Source organism: Elgaria multicarinata, chromosome 9 (genome assembly GCF_023053635.1).
Source record: "Elgaria multicarinata webbii isolate HBS135686 ecotype San Diego chromosome 9, rElgMul1.1.pri, whole genome shotgun sequence".
In the NCBI taxonomy this organism is placed as follows: domain Eukaryota; kingdom Metazoa; phylum Chordata; class Lepidosauria; order Squamata; family Anguidae; genus Elgaria; species Elgaria multicarinata.
In genome coordinates this window covers 59,667,064-59,686,705 of record NC_086179.1, presented here as the reverse complement: position 1 = coordinate 59,686,705, position 19,642 = coordinate 59,667,064, and the positions used below count along the sequence as shown (strand labels likewise).

Here is a 19,642-nt window from a genome sequence, read left to right as displayed (position 1 = left end):
TTATACTTAGAAACAATGGACACATTCAGTTTTTTTAAAAAAAAATACAACTAAAGGAATTACTTTCCCAATGTCAAAGAGCATTCCCAGAAACCCTCATTTCTGAATAAGGAAAGATCCTGTTCAGATGAGATCTGAGCCACTTTTTAAAAGCCATCTAAGCCACTACATTCTATTGTGAATTTGTATGAACTACATCAGAATAAGGTTGTGGAACTGGGACCAAGGAAAGAAATATGAAAGATTCTTGCCTTCATTTCATCCAGATTGTATTTTGGAGTTCAAGCAGTAGTGCAATATTATCTGTAGCTTTGCTATCCCTTTCCCTTCTCCTTTTCCTTCTTTTTTCCTCAGGGACAAAGTATTGTGTTTTGTGTGCTGGGCAAATGTGATTTGCCTTCAGCAGATGTGCTAACAGGTTGGTAGGTATTTATTTATTTATTGCATTTTTATACTGCCCAATAGCCGAAGCTCTCCAGGCAGTTCACAAAAAGGAGGAGTTATTTGGCAAATTTAGCAATGAAGGCCACTCAAAAGGCCCAGGGGAGGCATGCAGCCTGTGGGTTGCCATCCCCTGCTCTCTAGCAATGGCACAAAGGCCTTTATCATCAATCCTTAGAATGCAGGAGCCCTGCTGAATCAACCCAGAGTCCACCCAGTCCAACATCATGTTCCCCACAAGTTGCAACTAGATGTCTCTAATCCCACATCAGGAAATGAAGGCAGCATTTGCCCTTTCCTGATTGGTATTCAGAGAGGGGGACTCATGGGAACACTGTCTCTGAAAATGGTGGTTCTATTTCATTTCATAGCCAATAGCTGTTGACAGATTTATCCTCCCTGAATTTTCCCAACCACCTTCCAAAGCCATCTGAGGCCATGGCTGCATGTAATGCTAAGCCATGGTTTATGTTAACAATGGTTTGTTGCTTTAAGCCATGAGTTGTCTTGCGGATGAGCTCCCAAGCTATGGGTTGGTTCCCCTATTTCTGGTTTTGCTTCTTTCTTGCTCATTTTGTCACCTCTCAGAGCAGTTCATTTTCAGACTGCTCTTGCTGGGCACCTCTGTTTCAGGACAGACAGCAGCAGAAACAAGCAAGGGTCAACCCACAGTTCTGGTTTCGGACATCTTGATGAGCCATAGTTTAACTAAACCAGACTTCATAAACCAACAGCAAACCAATGGCTTCTATTTGTACATTGTAGCTGGGTAAAAACACCGTTTGTTTGTGAGGATGGGTTTGAACGCAACAACAAGCCAGATTTCAACAAACCACACCATGGCTTAGAGTTATGTGCTAACCAGGCCATTATTGCTCCTGGTCATTATCAAAAGACACAATGGAAGGACATGGTAGGAGGAGATTAAGGCCCAATTCAGACATCACAAAAAAACAGATTTTTTTAAAGTTCTGGGTTGTTGGGAATGAAGCATGCTGGTTCTTGCCATCCTACCACTCCTGCTGCAAATGGGAGGACTAAACAACACACGGACAGTGTACCTAGGTTTTTAAATCCCAGTGAGAGTAATCAGACAGTTGGACCCAGCACACCTAGGGTTTTGGTTTTCTTTTTTAAAAAACCTGGATTGTTATGACATCTGAACAAAAGCTGAGGCTGGTATAGGAAGTCAGAAATCTGGAATTCTAACTTATTTTCTTTAAAATCTGTGTAGCTTGAATTAAAATTGTAAAATTAGTAATTTTAAAATCTTTTAATTTTTTTGGTTAAATTTATAATTTAAAAATTAAATTACAATTTAAAAATTAGCCCAGGTAATGAATTTATTTTTGTATGGTAGAAGCTTTGCCTGATATCACAGTAGAAAGTAATGATTCCTAAAATAGGGGGTACCAACTATCATTTAACTGAAAATACTTCAATTAGTCCCATTTCATGACCCTAAAGTAGTCACCTTCCTGAATCTTGTATGTTATTCCGCTCCATAGCTAAGAGTTTGGTCATTTATCTACTAGCATACCACAATATTATGATGAATCCCAAAATACTATCTTTCCAGGCCATTTTATACTAGGATCTTTTCTTTGTTCTTAAGACAAAAAAAATCTAGTATAAGTCAGTCCAAACACAGAAACAACTTACATTTTCTTCAAAATGGCCCAACAGCCAAAATGTTGGACTACTTTGACTGGAGACCTAAGTTCAAATCCTTGCTCAACCATGAACAATTCATTCTCTCTCTTGGCCTCAGTTCTGTGTCTGTAAAATGAGACTATTACTGAACTACTTCACAATGTGCCTGTGAAGATAATAACTATAAAGCACTTTGCAGAGGTGATAAATAATAAAACATTCTAAAGTAGCGCATTGCAAAAAGAGGCAAAAGATTTATAAAATAATCCATGAATTTTTACTAATTAAATATGTACAGTTTTATCATCTGAGTTTTGGTTAAAAATGTACAGGTGGTTGAATATCAGGATAATTATTCCACAGAATAGGCTCCTGAACTGGATAAAACAAATACTGTTGATCCAAAGGATGGATAGTAATAATTCAGAAATTCTCATTATGGAACAATACCAGCAGGACATTAATAATGATCATAATAAAAAATATAGGCATCTATACTTGATAGCAGGCACTGAAATAACTCAGGCTACAACTCAGAAAGCATGTGCAAGTGCTTTGTACAAACCCCAGAGTAATCTGCTTCCTCCTTTTTAAAAAATGGACTACAGAGCCTTTCACTACACGGGTGTCTATTCTCTGAATTTTGGGAGCACCTTTACAGGTGGTATGAGGGCCATGTGACCCGTCAGGCTGTATCCTTAGCCTGTAATCCTATACACACTTACCGGGGACTAAGACCCATTTAACTCAGTAGGACTTACTTTTGAGTAAATACATACAAGATTGCACTATGTATCATTTTAAATTTTCTGTTCATTGGTTCCAAAAGAAGTCTGCTGCTTGGACATTTTCTTATCATATCACAGACATTTGCTGAAATGTGCTTTCCTGCATGGCACTGAGTTGGAACTTGAGCTGATCTTTTAACTGGTCAATCAGTATACATCCTTGTTGGCAACAGCTAAACATCTTCCATGCCTCCTGTTTGTTTGTTTCTTAGTTTTTTAAAAAGTTTTTTTTGTAATTGTGATGAAAAAGAAGTAGAAATCCTCATAACCAGCAATTCATAAAATTAACAATGTGTATTTACAAATATCACTTTGGCACAGAGGACACTATCTCATTCATCACCTCTAGATCAGTTTATTATATTTTGGTGCCGGAAGGCCCCCATCCGAGGAATACTGTCTCAATGCATGAGGAAACAGGGTGGAACTGCCCAGGGAAATTTATATACAAATTTAAGCCTCATGGATAAAATAAAACTGGGCACTGCAATGAAAATGAAACCAGCAGAATAAAAAGAATTCCAAAGCGGTGACTAGAAGTACACACCACATGGAAAATAAAAGCAAACAGTTCAAAATACAAAACAAAACTACAGACTGATGTATCACCGATCTATCAGTTTCCATACTGATCTATCGATAATGAAGGAGAGGACCAGAAACAGAGACCACAGAATTGTAATGTTGACTGAATTTAGAAATAGGTTCAACTGTATTTGCTTCTGGTCCTGACAGAGAGTGTGTCTCACAAGCTGCCAAAATATTTGTGTGCATCTTGTGGTCAAACTACACATTATGTACCCAATGTGTGCAGTTTCCAATGTATTTTTTTCTTTACTCAAAAGTAAATTTGGGACCCCTTAATCTGGATTGGGACTGTAGCCCATGGAGAGGTAAGGTTTAATTCTACCTTCCCCAGCTGTGACACCCTCCAAACCATTCCTGATAACGAATGGAACCTGGAGCAGGACTTTATAGGTCAAAAACAGTACCTTCAAGTGGCTCAGGAAAAAAATGAGTAATCAATTCTGATATCTTAAGCCCAGCTTAATATGATCATGCTACCTAGTGCCTATCAGTAGCAGCAACATTCTATTCCAGTTGAAATTTCTTGACGGTCTTTCAGGGCAGTCTCACGTAAAGCGCATTTCAGTGGGTCTGGCATCAGAATGGAGGCTGACAGAGTGTGGATACAGTTGGTCAATTTACCACATATCTTCACTTAATACCAGTAACTAAGCCTTAGAAGAGACATTTTAACATTTTAGAATTGGGGGAGGGAAAACTGCACAAAAGCCAGGAAACCACCAAATGATCAGTGGCTAGGAGAAAAGGGAGGGGACCAGGAGAAGGGGAGGGGCCTTCTGGAGAAATCCAGGGGGCCAGATGTGGCCCATGGGCCTGAAGTTCTGAACCCCTGCTTTAACTGCTCAGTTTCACTGAGATCCAGTCACTGGTCTGACGCTGATTTACAGAGGTTTTATTTAATAAAAGCAGCCAGGGTTTCTATTTGTGATAGATGCAGATGTAGCCTTCAGAATGACAGTCTGTTTGTCTTCTGAATGGACCTGTTTTTGCCTCTGTGCTCATTTAGTTTCATAACCATTTGTGATTCAGAGAGGGATCCCACTTTGAAACTGCCACAGTCTAAGCAAACCTTCTCTTTTCCAGTATAACCTTCCAGCAATTTACCAGACCGAGTGCTCATTAAGAAGTCATCAACTCTGCAGCTCCAAATTGATGCCAACAATCCTGTAATTGCCAGCAGTCTACCTTGTCAATGCCTTCACATCCCTAGGGGAACATCTATTTGAACATAGTCATTTCTTATATACACATGAAACTGCCATGGGTTATAACAAAACTGAATGTACGAAGACAATTCCCAACAGGGGTGAACTCCTAAGGCTAAATTGTGCACAGGCTTTGTTTACTGATACCAAAGACTCTACAGATTCCATCTGTGACCAAACACGAAGTTATCTATCCATTGCTACACTGGCACACTTAGGTAGATGCAAAATTATCTCCATGAGTGACAGCTACATTTGATCGAGGCTGGATAACTAATCGTAGTTGAAAATAAATTGATATATTTTGCAAGTAGATGACCTAAATAGAGAGTATGTCCTGTCATTTTACTGTCAATTACCACACACAGAATACCAATGACCAAATCTATGTGCATGTAAAACTGTACTGATTCTATCATAAAAAAAAAAGAATACTGATCCAGTAGTTTGTGGGAACATGGGAAAAGCATTAAAAATTACAATGAAACAACTGTGTCTCGCAGGAAAATACATCCTACTAGTATTTCATTCTTTTGATTTAATGTAGGAAACTCATAAAGAATGGGACATTTTAACAAAATGGACTAATGGTAATTTTGGTGAGTAGCAAAACGGAAATGTATTCTTCGCAACATCTCAACGTCCTTCAGGGGCTATCTCCAGAATGCACCCAGTCATAGATGACAAGAGGAATGCTTACCAGGGAAAACAATAATCCTAATGCCAGAAAGAGTGATGCCTGGAACCAAAAGGGAAAAGTATTTCAACTAACAGAACTTGTTTCAATAAAGAGATTAGGCTTTAAAGCTAAGCAGAAATATCTTAGTGTTAAAGAGAGAGAGAAACCAACATGTGTGACTAAATTCCCGATTTTGCCAGCTGCTCATGCAAAGTTGCGTTTCAGATCATATTTTAAAGCTTTAAATGGCAACTAAGTTTCAAAGCAGTAATTGGAAAGCCAAGTAACCTAGGGCTGATGCCAGCTGGCAATGAACCCGCATTCCCAGTGGCCCCACTTCCTGTGTGATCAGGGTTCCCATGGACAGAGTAAGTTCCTCCATTCAGATCCCTTCCCCACCCCTGCAAGTGTGGATGTGAAGGCATAAAGCCATCAAGAACAAAATGGTGGGGCTAGCAAGTGGTGCTCCACACTCTCCAGGCAATGTTAATCACGCAATTTGGAATATCTGAAGAGGGCTGCTGATTCTGCACACTGATTTACTCCTGCAGAAGCTTCAATACAATTAAAGGGCTCTTTTAACTGCCTCTCCCACCCAATGTGAACAGCAGTAGAGACTTCAACTGTATTTTCCTATAGTTTATTGGCCCAATCTCCATAGATGAGAAATGGGCCTATATGACTGGTGGCATGGCATCCCCTGCAAACCTAGTTTATCAGTAGTACAAATACCCCGATCCAATGATATCTTGCAACAGACTCTAAGATGCCAATGCATCTTCTTAAAGTTTTGATCTGTCCCCTCCCTCCAATGAAGTGAATGGGGAAGCTTATTCATGTAGTAATAGTTGTTGCTTTTGTTGTTGTTGTTCTCATTATTATTAATTCAATTTATATCCCGCCTCTCTACAAAATATCCTAGGTGTCATACAAACAAGTTAAAAACAATCAATAAAATACCATAGGTAGTATAAAAACGTTAAAAACAATTTAAAAAAGATAAAACAATCAATAAAACCATACAGCATAAAAACAACATATAACACTCAGCTATAAGATTCTAAAAATGAAAGTCCTTCTGGAATAATAGAATCTTTAATGCCTGCTTAAAGACATTCAAAGAAGTCTTCAGGTATATTTCAATCAGCAGGTCATTCCACAGCTGAGGGGTGGCAAAGGAAAAGGTCCTCTGACATGTGACTGCCAATCTCACATTTGGCAGTCGCAGCAGATGACCCTCCGACGATCTTAAATGGACTGGAACGCAGGGAAGGAGGCGCTCCCTAAGTTCTGTTAGTTTATCAGAGCACACATTGTGGTCCTGACAGGGGTGAAAATCTTTATTTTACTTTTGTTACACTTTAGGAGGTAGGCAATTTTAGACCTGGTTTAGGGAGTGTTACTATGACAAAGCCGATCTATAAAACTTACCCAAATCCTTTGCATCAGTTTTGATCCATCTTGATGGGTGATTTTTAAATACAGCGATGATGGAAGGATAAAAATCAGCATGTTGGCAGACGTTACCCCTATGAAAATCAAATAAATGAATCTTGTTATAATAGACAATATTAAGCTTGCCAGAAGACAAAGAATATATTTCTTAATCAAACATAATAAGAATACTGTACCTACAACTCCAAAAATATCCTTCATGGAAGGTATGAAAATGACTAACAGGTTAATGATCACCAAAAGGATCAAAGTAACCACAATGTGACGGCATAAGTGGAATTTGGTTTTTCTAGCGAGCTCAAATATAGAAGAGCGCACCTGTAGGGGATAAAAAAAAGGAAAACACCTGTCAGGCAAAATTTGCATGGGGCAACCATCCTTCTTAGGGCTACTCTACACCTGCAGCCCTTTCACAATGGAAGAGGCATGCTTCCGAAGGTTCCCCGTTTCCGCAATCACCCCTCACAGGGCACATGTGACTGATCTGTACCGCAACTAGAGGAGTGCCGTTGTGGAAGCATGTGTGCCCTGTTACGGGTTCCGCATGTGTATTGGTAGGGCAAGTGGGCAGGGTGAGGCAGATGGTTACAGGGCACAGGATTATTATTTTTTAATGACTTGTGAGGGATGTGCAGGAGTGCAGACACACAGCAACACATGGGGGGAGAGGAACTCTGTTGAATATGCGCTCCTGTGCAGAGATGTTTGATTTTTTAAAAACAACAACTCAGCAGTAAAAAACACAGATACCGATGCACATGCCCCTCACAGCTAATTGGCTGTTCATTGAGCCTGGAAATAATGACCTCGCAAAAGGGGGGGGGCACACTGAAAGCATGCTTCGCAATGGATGCAAGAGAGCAGGAAAAAATGTAACAAAAGCAGTCAGGGATATTCTGGTAAAAGTGAGAGGTAGACCTGAGACTGTGTGTCATGTGCCCTGTTAGTAACGAGGTATGATACAGTCCTGCAATAAACGGCTGGTGTTGACTACCCCTTAATAATTTCCTCCTTGGTTTGGTATATTGTACTTTTATTTGCTTGGATCCAAGGTCATTCTGGAAGAAGTGTGTGTGTGCGTGTGTGTGTGTGTGAGAGAGAGAGAGTGAGAGAGTGAGAGCATTTTCAACAGATACTATTTATTTCAGCTGCAGGCTTTTTATGTTAACACTGTTTGTTCTAATGTCGTAATGAATTACACTTATGCCAAGGCTGAAATTCATCCTTCCTTTCACACAAATTGGACTTGATATGATGAATCAAATGGGGAAGTATAAAAAAAAATCCTGCACCAAAATATTGGCTAGCCATTTGAGCCCATACTGTGGCATGGAATGGTGCCAACTAGACAGGCAATGGTCTAGGAATTCACAGGAACAAAGTCCTGCATTTCATCCGGAGACACCATGTACTCAGCGGCTCTTCTTAAATTGACCTTTTTGGCTACAGCATTGGTGATCACCAACCCTAAACAGGCCCATGTTGGCCTATTGTTTCTTCCAACGGGTCCCCTCACCACAGTGTTCCTGTTTCAGTTCTTTAGCATTAAGAAGGAGCACAGGAAGCTGCCCCTCTAGAAGCAAGGACAATAAATATGGCAGAAAAAAACTGCAAACAACTTTGAGAGTTCTACTCCTGCTGAGCAATACTCACTCTCTGAAGTGTGGTATGGAAGTGGGGATTAGACGCATATATTAGATAGTGCGCCTGGGCTGATAAAGCTGAAGAAGTGAAGAGGATCTTATAAACACAGCTTCTTTGTGGGAATGACAAGGCAGATATCTGTTATAGGGTTTGAGGAGGAAAGAGTTGGGCAAAGAGTGAGCTGTAGGCTGACAGGAAGAGATTTGAAGAGAAGCAAAAGACAATAATTCCCTAAGCCTGGAGCAGGGAACTATTCCTTTAGGAGAAAGTAAAGAATTAGAAGTGAATGGGTTTGATTAAGGTACCAATTAGGAGCTGCTACTGGAGTTCTTAATATTGTTATTTTTGGGGGCTTAAACAAAAATATTTTATGTACCACTTTCATTTACTTGGGAGTTTTAGAGGATGGGGTTGATGCTAAACTGTAGTCGACCTTCAGCAGGATGAGACCTAAATGAGCAAGCAAGTAAAGAATTTGATATTTGCTCCTAGGAATTGGAAATATATTCCCAAATGAACAGGAGAAAGTGACTCACAGTGAAAAACAACACCGGGACCGTAAGTATGACTGCAACAATGACGGCAACGCGGACTGTTAAGACAAGGATGTCATCTTTACTCTGGTACTTGTGAAGCAGATTTGACTCCACAGCTCCTGCAGGGAAGACAATGAGAGCGCTGTTCCAGCAGTTAGGCAATTAATTCACAGAAGCTGCCACTTCGCAAGAGCCATCGCAAACAACAAGTGATTCATGTGCAGGCAGCAGGGCTGCTGAAGGAACAAGCTGGGTCAAAACCCGCCATTCTAAACCATGCGCCAGAGACCCCTGAAATTCAAGTGATCCCACTTGCTTGGGAGTAAGTCCATAGAATAGCAGAGTTGGAAGGGGCCTACAAGGCCATTGAGTCCAACCCCCTGCTCAATGCAGGAATCCACCCATAGAATCATAGAATAGCAGAGTTGGAAGGGGCCTACAAGGGGCCCTTCCAAGGGGCCAACCGAACTCAGTGGAAGCGTCCTTCCATGCAGAGTTTCTGTCAAGCATAGGTTGAGATTGCCAATTGCTTTGACCCTGAATGGGGAAAGGAAGCCCCAAACCAAGGGCTGAACTCACAGCTTTTGCCTTAGTTCGAGTAAAATCCAGCCAATTGCTATCAAACGCTGCCCAAATTCTGCTGTTTTACAAGTAAATCTATGAAACCATTCTAAATTTGGTTATGACACATTTAAAACATCACAAAATGTATTTTCATTGATTATGTCCAATTAGTAGGTCCTATGAGATTATTCTAAACAATGACATTTCAATGGTAAGAAGCGGGAGCGTCTGTCCTTGATATAAAGCTCTGTTCAGGGTACTTTCCCCCTCTTTAACAAGTACATTTCTTAAGTATACAAGAATGGCAAGCCCAGAGAGCTCTAGCTATGGGGGCGGTATATAAATAATAAACAAACAAACAAACAGCATCTGAATGGGAATTCTTCTCTAGGAGCACTTCAGATGCTGTTTTGTTTGGAGGGAGGAGGACATAAATGAATGAATGAATAAATTCTAAGTATTATTGTTGAGGCAAAGCTCTCTGCGAGTAATCAAGACTTTGCCCATTATGGTTAGTTGTGTAGTTAGGATACAACACGAACCTAGCAGATTGCGTGAGGCCTCCTGTGCTCCATGCATGCTATCACCTCTAAGCCTGCACAAGCATTACCTCTACACCTGTAAGCATGAGGTCAGTGGGAGCAATGCCCCAGTTTGTGTACTTCCTCCCCACTCTATTCTTCACAGCACTAGAGAATGCTGGTACAATCTCTAGGGTAAGAGAAATGCCATCTTCAAATGACCATAGGTCAGATGACCTGATCTTGATGTTACCTGTTGGGCAAGGTAACATCCAAATGAAGAGGCACCTCACACTATATTACACACACAAAAAGGAAGCAGGCAGTAGCATTTTAAAAACACATAAGCTTCAATCAATCAGATTTATTACTGTCATAGACCAGCAGATTAAAAATAGCTAGAAATACAGTAATTATAAAAGCAAGATACAGTAATTATAAAAGCAAGCCAAATTAAGAACAAGGAGACAAGAGTCGCTAACCGACAGGTTAAAATAACTACAGTTACAACTATTATGAAAGCAATCCAGTTAAAAATAGGGGAACAAGAGTCATGTATCTGAAACACAAGATGTCATAAACGTAATGGTACCTCTATACCACATAAGCTTTATTCAGGCATTAAAAATCTGAGCTGAGCAAACTTGTGAGGAGGAGGAGGAGGAGGAGGAGGAGGAGGAGGAGGAGGAGCGCTAGCACTGCTCCCTCGTCATGCATTTCTGTCACTCTTTTCATGGAAAGTGTGACTTCCTGCATATGAGACCCTCCTCTATCTGTGGTGGCTCTCCAGCAATGTGGAAAATGAGTGTTCCAAATCCCATAGAGAGCCTGCACAGAAGGCTTTCCTATTGAGGAGGGTTTCTTTTATAGAGAAAGTCAGCCTACAGTTGCACAGAACAATACAAACATATATTTTCTCAACTCTGTTACCTACCAGTAATCACCTCATAGCTGAAGCTGTCTGGGCAGTTTACAATCCCTGAAAAGGGCTACACACATTTGTATTGTTTTCAACATCTAGTTGAAAAAATACAATAAGGGAAAAGAGGCAACCTCGACTTTCATATGCATTAGCAAAAATAAATAAATAAATGATTACCTACCATAGAATGTCAAATAGCCAAAAATAGCGGTCAAGAAGTACATGACGAACATGGTAAAGAAGGAGATCCTTGAAACCATCTGCATTCTTTTCTGGGAACGACTGCAAAAAAAACCCCCCAAACAATAATAATTTGTACTTTAGTACACACTGCAGACTATATACTTTGGCACAACCATACTGATCAGTAAAAGTAAAGACTGCTGGTATCCCTAGGAGCAGTGATGAAGGAGAATGGCTTAGAGCAAACAATTGTCCACTTCTCAGGCAGGATCTACACTACTACTTTATAGCGGCATTGAAGTGCACTGACAACTGTTGGGGCCCAGACACATTCCATATACCATTTTCAAACCTCTTTCAGAGTATTTTATCCTGCTTGGAGTAGATCTGGCCTCAGCCTGTCTTCTCCATCTGGATAAGACTGAAAGAGCAATAGCAGCAAGGTTTCTGAGGTTACAGGGAAAAAATGGTGTTCCAATTAAAGTGGGGTTTCAAACCCCTCAATTTTGAAGTCTGTGGTGACTACTCCTGCTCCTGTTACATCAGCTCTTATCAAGTATCAAGTAATCAATAGTAACCATCATAAGTTATAAGTGACTACCAACTAGTAAGGAGGGGGGACGGCTTGAAGGTACAGCATATGCTTTGTTTGTGTAAGGTGCTGAATTTAATAACTTGCACCCCTAGTTTAAGGACCTTAGGTAGTTACGGATGGACAGATCAATACATTTTTGGTTTCTGTCAGTTTCACATGTGTCCCTTCAAAACTGTTCCATCTTGTTTCTGCATTAATTTGGAGGTTTTTTAAAAAAAAACCACAAGAAAATTAATATTTAAAGACTTTTTTTTTGCAATCTTTTCTCACAAAACATGTATTTCTAAATGTGTTTTATCTTGCAATACACATTTTAAAAAACATTTCGGTAAGTTATTTGAGCTGAGAACTGCACTACAAAATTCACAGGAGTGCACAATCCGAAGGATAATCACGTTCCAATCTGTGTGGATCCGGTCACTGTTTCATCAGAATTCGCAAAGTCTGAATTCCTCAAGCATCCCTAGAAACAAGAGTGCTGGAGCGAAGTGCCAGACTTTGTAGACAGGGCTCAGCTATATCAGGATGCAGAACCTCAGGCCCAGGGTCTCAATTGGGCCCTCCAGGTTCAGCAGAAGGCCCCACTTCTCTTGGCCCCACTCCCTTCCCCAATCACCAATCATTTGGCTTTTGCGTGGTTCTTTCCCCATTCTAATACGTTGAAATGCCTCTTCGTTATTGGCAGCAGAAGTTTTAAGCTAAAACATGCTGGTGTTTTGGGTATTTGGCCGCTGCCCGCCACTGGAATACATCCACGGAGAGCTTCTTTTTATTCTCGCAGTATTTTAACACTTCATTTTAACTTAAATTTAAATTTTACTGTTTTAACTCTGTATTTTAATCTTATATCAATTTTGCTGCATGGTTTTATCCTGGTTGTGCTTTTTATACTGTATTTTGTATTTGTGCTTTTAACCTGTTGGTTGTTTTATTATGGTTTTAATTTTTGTGAACCGCCCAGAGAGCTTTGGCTATTAGGCGGTATAAAAATGTAATAAATAAAATAAATTCTCCAAAATGGAATTAAACTCTTGGGCTGAAAGAGGTTCAACAATCCTGAGCTAGATGGATCATTAATGTGACTCACTTAAGCAGCTGCTTATGGGCATCCACCATGTAACCCCTGCGTGAAATTACGGACGCACTGGGCCAGCTCTAGGGCACTTGCTGGGGCCCTTAAACAATAAGGATATTGTCTAAAAGCATTATATGCTTTTAGACACCAGGTGAAGACCTTTTTATTCTCCCAGCATTTTAACAGTCTATAAATAAATTTTAACTTGGTGTTCTAAATTTGTAATTTTGCATTGCTGCTGTTTTTATTTGGTTGACCATATTGTATTTTATATTATGGTTTTATACTGTTGTTTTATACTTTGAAAGTTTTTAATTTCTGTGAACCGCCCAGAGAGCTCCGGCTATTGGGCGGTATAGAAATGTAATTAATAAATAATAATAAATAAATATTAGACATTTTCCAATGCTGCTAAATCCTATGGAAGATTAACAATGCAATCCTATACAGTCTAAGGCTCCCAATCTATTTTGTTTGTTACATTTCTAATCCACCAATAGCAATTGTTCTCTGGGCAGATTATAAACAGTTTTACACAACAGTGTGTATCCATTCTGCTGTTTTCTCAAATTAAAGCAGCAATAGGGATGCAGTGTGGAAATCAGTACTAATGTTCTGTGGACAAAATTATTTTCTTTAATATTGACACAATGAATACGCTCTTACTCTTTCAGTTCACTGTAGATTGGCAGGACCGAGGGATGGCACACAAATGCAAATGCAATGGTGGGTAAAGCATACACAGTCTGTTTAAAATCAAAAACAAAAACGGAGAGTCAACAGAGAGAATATTTCCCCCAATGTCATTAGGAAATCTTTATCATTTCAAATTCCTGAGTTTGAATGTTCTCTACTCTTCAACTATAGTTACCACCTTTTTGCTCTGGCAGGATTGCTGTGCCTTTAACACCATGACAATAAAATGTGGGGGAAAACACCCACCAGGTGCTGGGCAACATGGGTGCAAGGGTGCTGTTGCACTATGTCCTGCTTGTTCATTCCTGGCCGATGGCTGGTTGGCCACAGTGTGAACAGAGTGCTGGACTAGATGGACCCTTGGTCTGATCCAGCATCAGGGCACTTCTTATGTTCTTATAATTGGTTGGAACCAGAGATTCTCTTACTCTGACTCAAGGAATCCTTCCACTGAAGGACGACTTCCATCGGAGGAATGGAATCTTCAGATCCAACCTACTGAGGTTTTGCCTAGCACAAAGATTTTTAAACCACAGGAGCCCGGCCAGAAAAAAAAGATGGCTTCACTGAATTGAGAAAATCTGTTAAATAATATGCATACAACAAAGTTTCAAATACATCTTTTCAATACAAGGATATCCAAAGACACCCAGTTAGTTTCATGGCCAAGTCTTGTAAACAGTTCAGCACAGAAGATGTTATGCCTTTCTACAAAAATATTCATTGCAGCCAAGTATTCAAGGTAACTACCGTATCCACATATTATTGTTTTATTTCCCTCCTGCCCATGTGCTTGCCTCATAAAATGTTACTGTATGTTTTTACTGGCCTGGTTCAGACAACACGCGAGTTGTCTGAACCAGGCCATAGTATATGTGCAAGGATCTTCAAATACCACAATGAGGAAAATTCTAGTAAGGAAAAAAAGGCAAACTGGATAAAGTCACAGAAGATAGGTCTCAGGAGATTTGCACTTCCATGTTTATCTGTGGAATACTGCAGCTAGCAAAGTTCCCATGGGCCATCTAGTTCTAGCCTCCATTTCAAAGACAAGAAATACTATAACTAAACAAGCCTCAGAAGATTTCTCACTACACTTTTCTTAAGAACTTCCAAAGAAGGAAGTTCTATAAACTCTTAAATCAGTAAATTCTATCACTAGCCTACTTATATGTCCCTAAAGTTTAACGTAAACCTAAAACGAAGTTAAAATAAAATCTCCACTACTGCCGCACCTTTCCCAAAGGCTACCCTTAACCATTCTGTCTTTACAGCACATTTATATTTAAACTCTCTCACTATATCTTTTTCTTTCTTTTTGCATTCTGCTATGTGAAGTCTTCAAAATTTTCCAAATTCTTCAAACACTTCCAAGTTAGAAACATAATACAGGCAAAAAGTAATTCATTCTAACTGAAAACTTACAGTAGGGTGACCATATGAAAAGGAGGACAGGGTTCCTGTATTTTTAACAGTTGCATAGAAAAGGGAATTTCAGCAGGTGTCATTTGTATGCATGCAGCACCTGGTGAAATTCCCTCTTCGTAACAACAGTTAAAGCTGCTGGAGCTATACTAGAGTGACCAGATACAAAAGAGGGCAGAACTCTGGCAGCTTGAACTGTTGTGCTGAAGAGGGGATTTCACCAGGTGCTGCATGCATATAAATAACACCTGTTGAAATTCCCTTTCCAATTCAATTGTTAAAGATACAGAAGCCCTATCCTCCTTTTCATGTGGTCACCCTACTGTAAGTTTTCCTTCAGACTCTGGAACTGCTTATAAGTGGGACAAAATGTGGAAAATAACATACCTTGGAATTAAAGGTAACGTACTTCGCATGACACGTATCGCTAGAGTTTGAAATGGCAGAAACTGTTGTATTTGTCTCCTGCAGAGAGCAGGAAAGTTGAAATTTCTTGTAGACAACCTGGAATAAAGGGCCACAATTGAAAATGTTTCAATCACTGGCTTTAAAGTAGAAATTAATGGCTCTAGTTGAAACACCAAACAAAACTTACCACTATGAGAAAAAATACCATGCAAGTCAAGGAAAATCCACTAGTGTAGCCAAGATACCCTGAGAGAATTTCAAAGGACAACATATTCAGTTACTCATTCTGTCATCACATTTATTTACTTAATGGATTAAAGTTTACTGCTATGACTTAAGTTCTGGTACCTTATTATTATTATTTTAAATATTTATATGCCACCTTTAAGGGCTATACAGCCCCTCAAGGAAAATTACACACACAAAACATAATAAAACAAAATAGACAAAAATACAAAATTAGTAACAATATCCGCAATTCAGCAGTACCATATAAAACCAATAATAAAAAAGCAGAAACAATGGGAAACATTTCATTTAAATGCCTATGCCAACTTCAAATTAATCATGTAAAAGCAGATGTGAACCAGGCATTTTAACTAATTTAAAAACACCCATCAAAAATGACTAAAAGAATTACCCACAGGGGGAAGTTCTACAGCGATAGGCCCACCAGTAAAAAGGCCCTGTCTCTTGTGCCCACCAACATGATGGTCCTTATTAGTTGGGCCATGCACAGGGCCTTAAAGGCCATCTTAATGGCTGGGCAGGTACACATGGGCCTAGGTGATCTTCAAATGTCCTAGAGCTTTTCTACGTGACTGTAAAACTACTATATCTACTTTCAGTTTCATGCAGAACTGAGATCTGAGCACTACTTTTCAGTGAGGTTTTTTTTTTAGAGCATCAGAATAGCACAAATGCATGTGAAAAAGTGGTTTCTTTTGCTTTTACAATTAAATGTAAAACTTTCCCTGCTCTAAAAAAACCCAACTCACTGAAAAGTGCTTGTTAGATTCAGAAACAAAACTGTGGTGGGGGTGGGTGGGGGTGTCATGATGTTGTGTAAAAAATGCGTGAACAACCATGACTAGGGAATGACAAGCACACGATAAATGCCTTGTGTAGAAAAGTCCCTGGTCTCAAGCCATTCAAGTCTTTAAATGTAGTGCCCAGTGGTATGAATTGGACTTAAAAGTGCAGCTGGTACAGAATTGTGCCACATGTTCCAGTCATTTGGTGCCAACAAGAAACTGGGCAGCTACACCAGTTGAAGCCTCTCAACTAATTCTAAAGTCAACCCACATAGAGCATATTAAAATATTCTAGTCTTGATGTAACTAGAGCATGAATGACAGGAACAAATACCAGGAGCATGTTTTAGGATATATATATATATATATATATATATATATATGACTTTTTCATAAATACTACACAAAATCATTGGAAACGAAGCAGAAATGTTTTTTGTTCTGATTTTCTTGTGTGTGTGTGTGTGTGTACGTGTGCACAGGGGGGTGTTAATGTAGAAAGGCAACAAATCTTTATTTACATAACTATTTTTTTATCCCTGTGGGGATATCATTTGGATATTTTTGCCTCAGGCATCTATTCGGAATATCTGAAGGACCGTTCTGTCCTTCTCTATGTTAGAACAGTAGTACCACTAATAGCTATGAAAGTGTATGTATATATTTTTAAATCGTGGCTTAAAATTCAAGCTTTGGAGGATGAGAGTTTACCAAAATTATTCATTGATGGGAAAAACATAAAATGGAATTGCAGATGGTTCTTGATGGCAAAAGGCATTTTCATTGTTACAATTTTCTCCTATTTTTAAATGAACAGTGAGAACTGAGCTTTCACTGGACGGAAGAAGCCTGTTAAATAACAATAGAGAAAAGGGCACTGTTCGATTCACTAGCTTGGTTTTTCTGAAAGAAAAGTTGTCTGGAGACTTGACAGCAACAGGTAGATAAATGCTAAAGAGCCAAATGCAGTGATGAGCTGGCAGAAAGGACAGCGGGGAATGTCTAAGCCATTATTTTTAAAAAAAAGTATACTGAGATGTTTGCTAGTGTGTGGCAGGTTTTTTAAAACCTGACTTAACAAATACTTTCCTTATTTTCCTTATGTTGAGAATAAAACATATATTCTCAAAATAAGGTGTTTTTTTTTAACTATCCTGTGTTTTTGTTGTTGTTGCTGCTGTTTTTTAAATAGCCTACACTATTTACACTGTCTTGTCGAGCAGAAATCTTTTTAGGATATAATCAATGGTCAAAAATAGGAAAACTAAATGAAGGCATTATTTTGTCTCAGGTTCAGACAGCCAAATGTATTCAGACTGTAGCAAATTGTAACTTAGGCTTCTTTATTATAGAGTTCCCTGTACATAGTTTATTCTGCGGCTAAGTAGTAGCTGAATCAGAACAAGCCATACCAGGCTTAGAAAACACCTTGAATTTTAAGTCTAAAAATCAAACTTGACCCTAAAGGAGATAACTTATCCTTACCTAAATTCTTAAGAAGACATAAGGGAAGGATTATACAGAATGTCACGGCTACAACAAGAAGTCGCCCATCCACATACCAGGCTCTGCAAAACATTTTCAAAAGTTCAGGGATAACATTACTTCCTCACCTGAATTGCCACATTTTATACGATCATTCAAAAAAACCAAAAACAAAAACAAAACTGTATGTGACTATATATTCAGGAGAGACTAGACAATCTCAGGTTGTCCTAGTTGGTATAAGCAAGCAGACAGCTATTATTTTATTAAAGTTGTTCTGTGTTGAATCTGAGCTGCAGCATTCTGCAATCATTGTATTTTCACTAGGTTACTAAGACAAGCATTGGCCAAGTGGCATGAGCAATGCCGGGGTGGAGGGCAAACCCATGCCAGCTGGCATTAGACAAGAGCCAGGCTGTAAACAGAGGAAAGGATTGCTCAACTATTGCTGTACAACTCAGGCTGTGGATAGTGATTTTTCAAACCTAGCCAGCTGACAGCAACATTAAATGGAAATCCATGTGGCTAGAGATATATCAACTCATTCCTCTATACCTTGCCTTGAAACTTATTTAGTGATAAGAGTATGAGAGAAAATCTACTATCTGCCGCTCTGCTTCCCAACATCTCCTTCTCTGGAGACCAAATTATTCAGTCAGCTATAAGGGATTGGTGCTGATGCAATATCCAAACATATCCAGAGCCTCTTTCCATAAGGCTATGCAGGAAAGAGCCTGCCATTTTCATGTATGATTAAATATATATATTCTGAGTCCCTCTCGTCCTATTTGTGCCCACGTGTGAATGTTGTTCATGCAGAATAGAAAACAAAAGGCAAACCATTAGAAGTGCCTTGGGCTCTACATATTGGAATGGCTTCTGCCATTCATATAAGCCTACATGCATCCATGCATATATGTGATTTGGGACCTTCCATTTTGAGCATCTTATGTGCACCCAGGTGTACAGTATGTGTGTAGGCAGGCTGCTTGTCAATGATACTTTTGAACTCATGGAGGTAGGCATGAACCAAATCATCTCACTCGATACATTCATTTATACCCAAATTAACATCTCTTAAAGGCTCTGATTGTACAAATCTGCAGTAATATGATACATACAGCATAAATGAGCAGCTTCTGAAGTATTAGGACAGGAGTGTTAGGATCTCCTACTTAGCCTTTCCTAAGCTGTGTCTTGATTGGGCCAAGAGACGGGTAAGATACTGGTCCAGGGTAAAGCTTCCATCAAAAGGAGACAACATGGCTCTTGGTGCTCAGCACAGTGTGCAGATGTGCCCCCATTTTCTCTAACCACATTATTAGTGTGCCTTGTGTGCTGCTATAATATATGGAGACCTTAATTTTATGGTTGTGATCCAATAACATTTGAAACATTCTGATGGGAAATGATTCTGATATCTTTCAGTTAAATAGTGACTCGGGAGTAAGAACAGTGTATCTCAGCTTTTGAATATTGTGAAGGATCTGAGTAATAATATTTTTTTATTCTTTCAGGGGTTTTTTAAACCATAAAGTGGCACAGAAATTATCTGTTTACGTTCATTTTGTCACTCCTGTTTCATTTCTTTATCTTTCTTTGCCTTTATTAATTCCACAAGAATTCCTGAGGTAATATGTAGCATACAAATGCAACATGCCAGGAACATAAAAATGCTTCTAGCACTGGAAGGAATATATAAGCTCCTGTTTTAACCACAAGAAAGCAGTCAAGTCAGCAAAACC

At 39.3% G+C, this 19,642-nt stretch overlaps 1 protein-coding gene across 1 annotated transcript in view; it reads right to left on the bottom strand.

The window, feature by feature from the left end:
- Window positions 1-4,322: 4,322 nt before the first annotated feature.
- The window catches only part of SLC38A1 (solute carrier family 38 member 1), a 50,763-nt gene continuing 35,443 nt past the window's right edge, over window positions 4,323-19,642 (bottom strand). The window contains exons 8-16 of the mRNA XM_063133970.1: window positions 17,898-17,980; window positions 15,566-15,624; window positions 15,358-15,474; window positions 13,516-13,595; window positions 11,178-11,278; window positions 8,990-9,108; window positions 6,986-7,127; window positions 6,786-6,883; window positions 4,323-5,414 (exon numbers count right to left, since the gene is read on the bottom strand). Coding sequence (XP_062990040.1) covers window positions 5,322-5,414; window positions 6,786-6,883; window positions 6,986-7,127; window positions 8,990-9,108; window positions 11,178-11,278; window positions 13,516-13,595; window positions 15,358-15,474; window positions 15,566-15,624; window positions 17,898-17,980 — 892 coding nt within the window. The 3' untranslated portion in view covers window positions 4,323-5,321. The remainder of the gene's footprint in view (window positions 5,415-6,785; window positions 6,884-6,985; window positions 7,128-8,989; window positions 9,109-11,177; window positions 11,279-13,515; window positions 13,596-15,357; window positions 15,475-15,565; window positions 15,625-17,897; window positions 17,981-19,642) is intronic.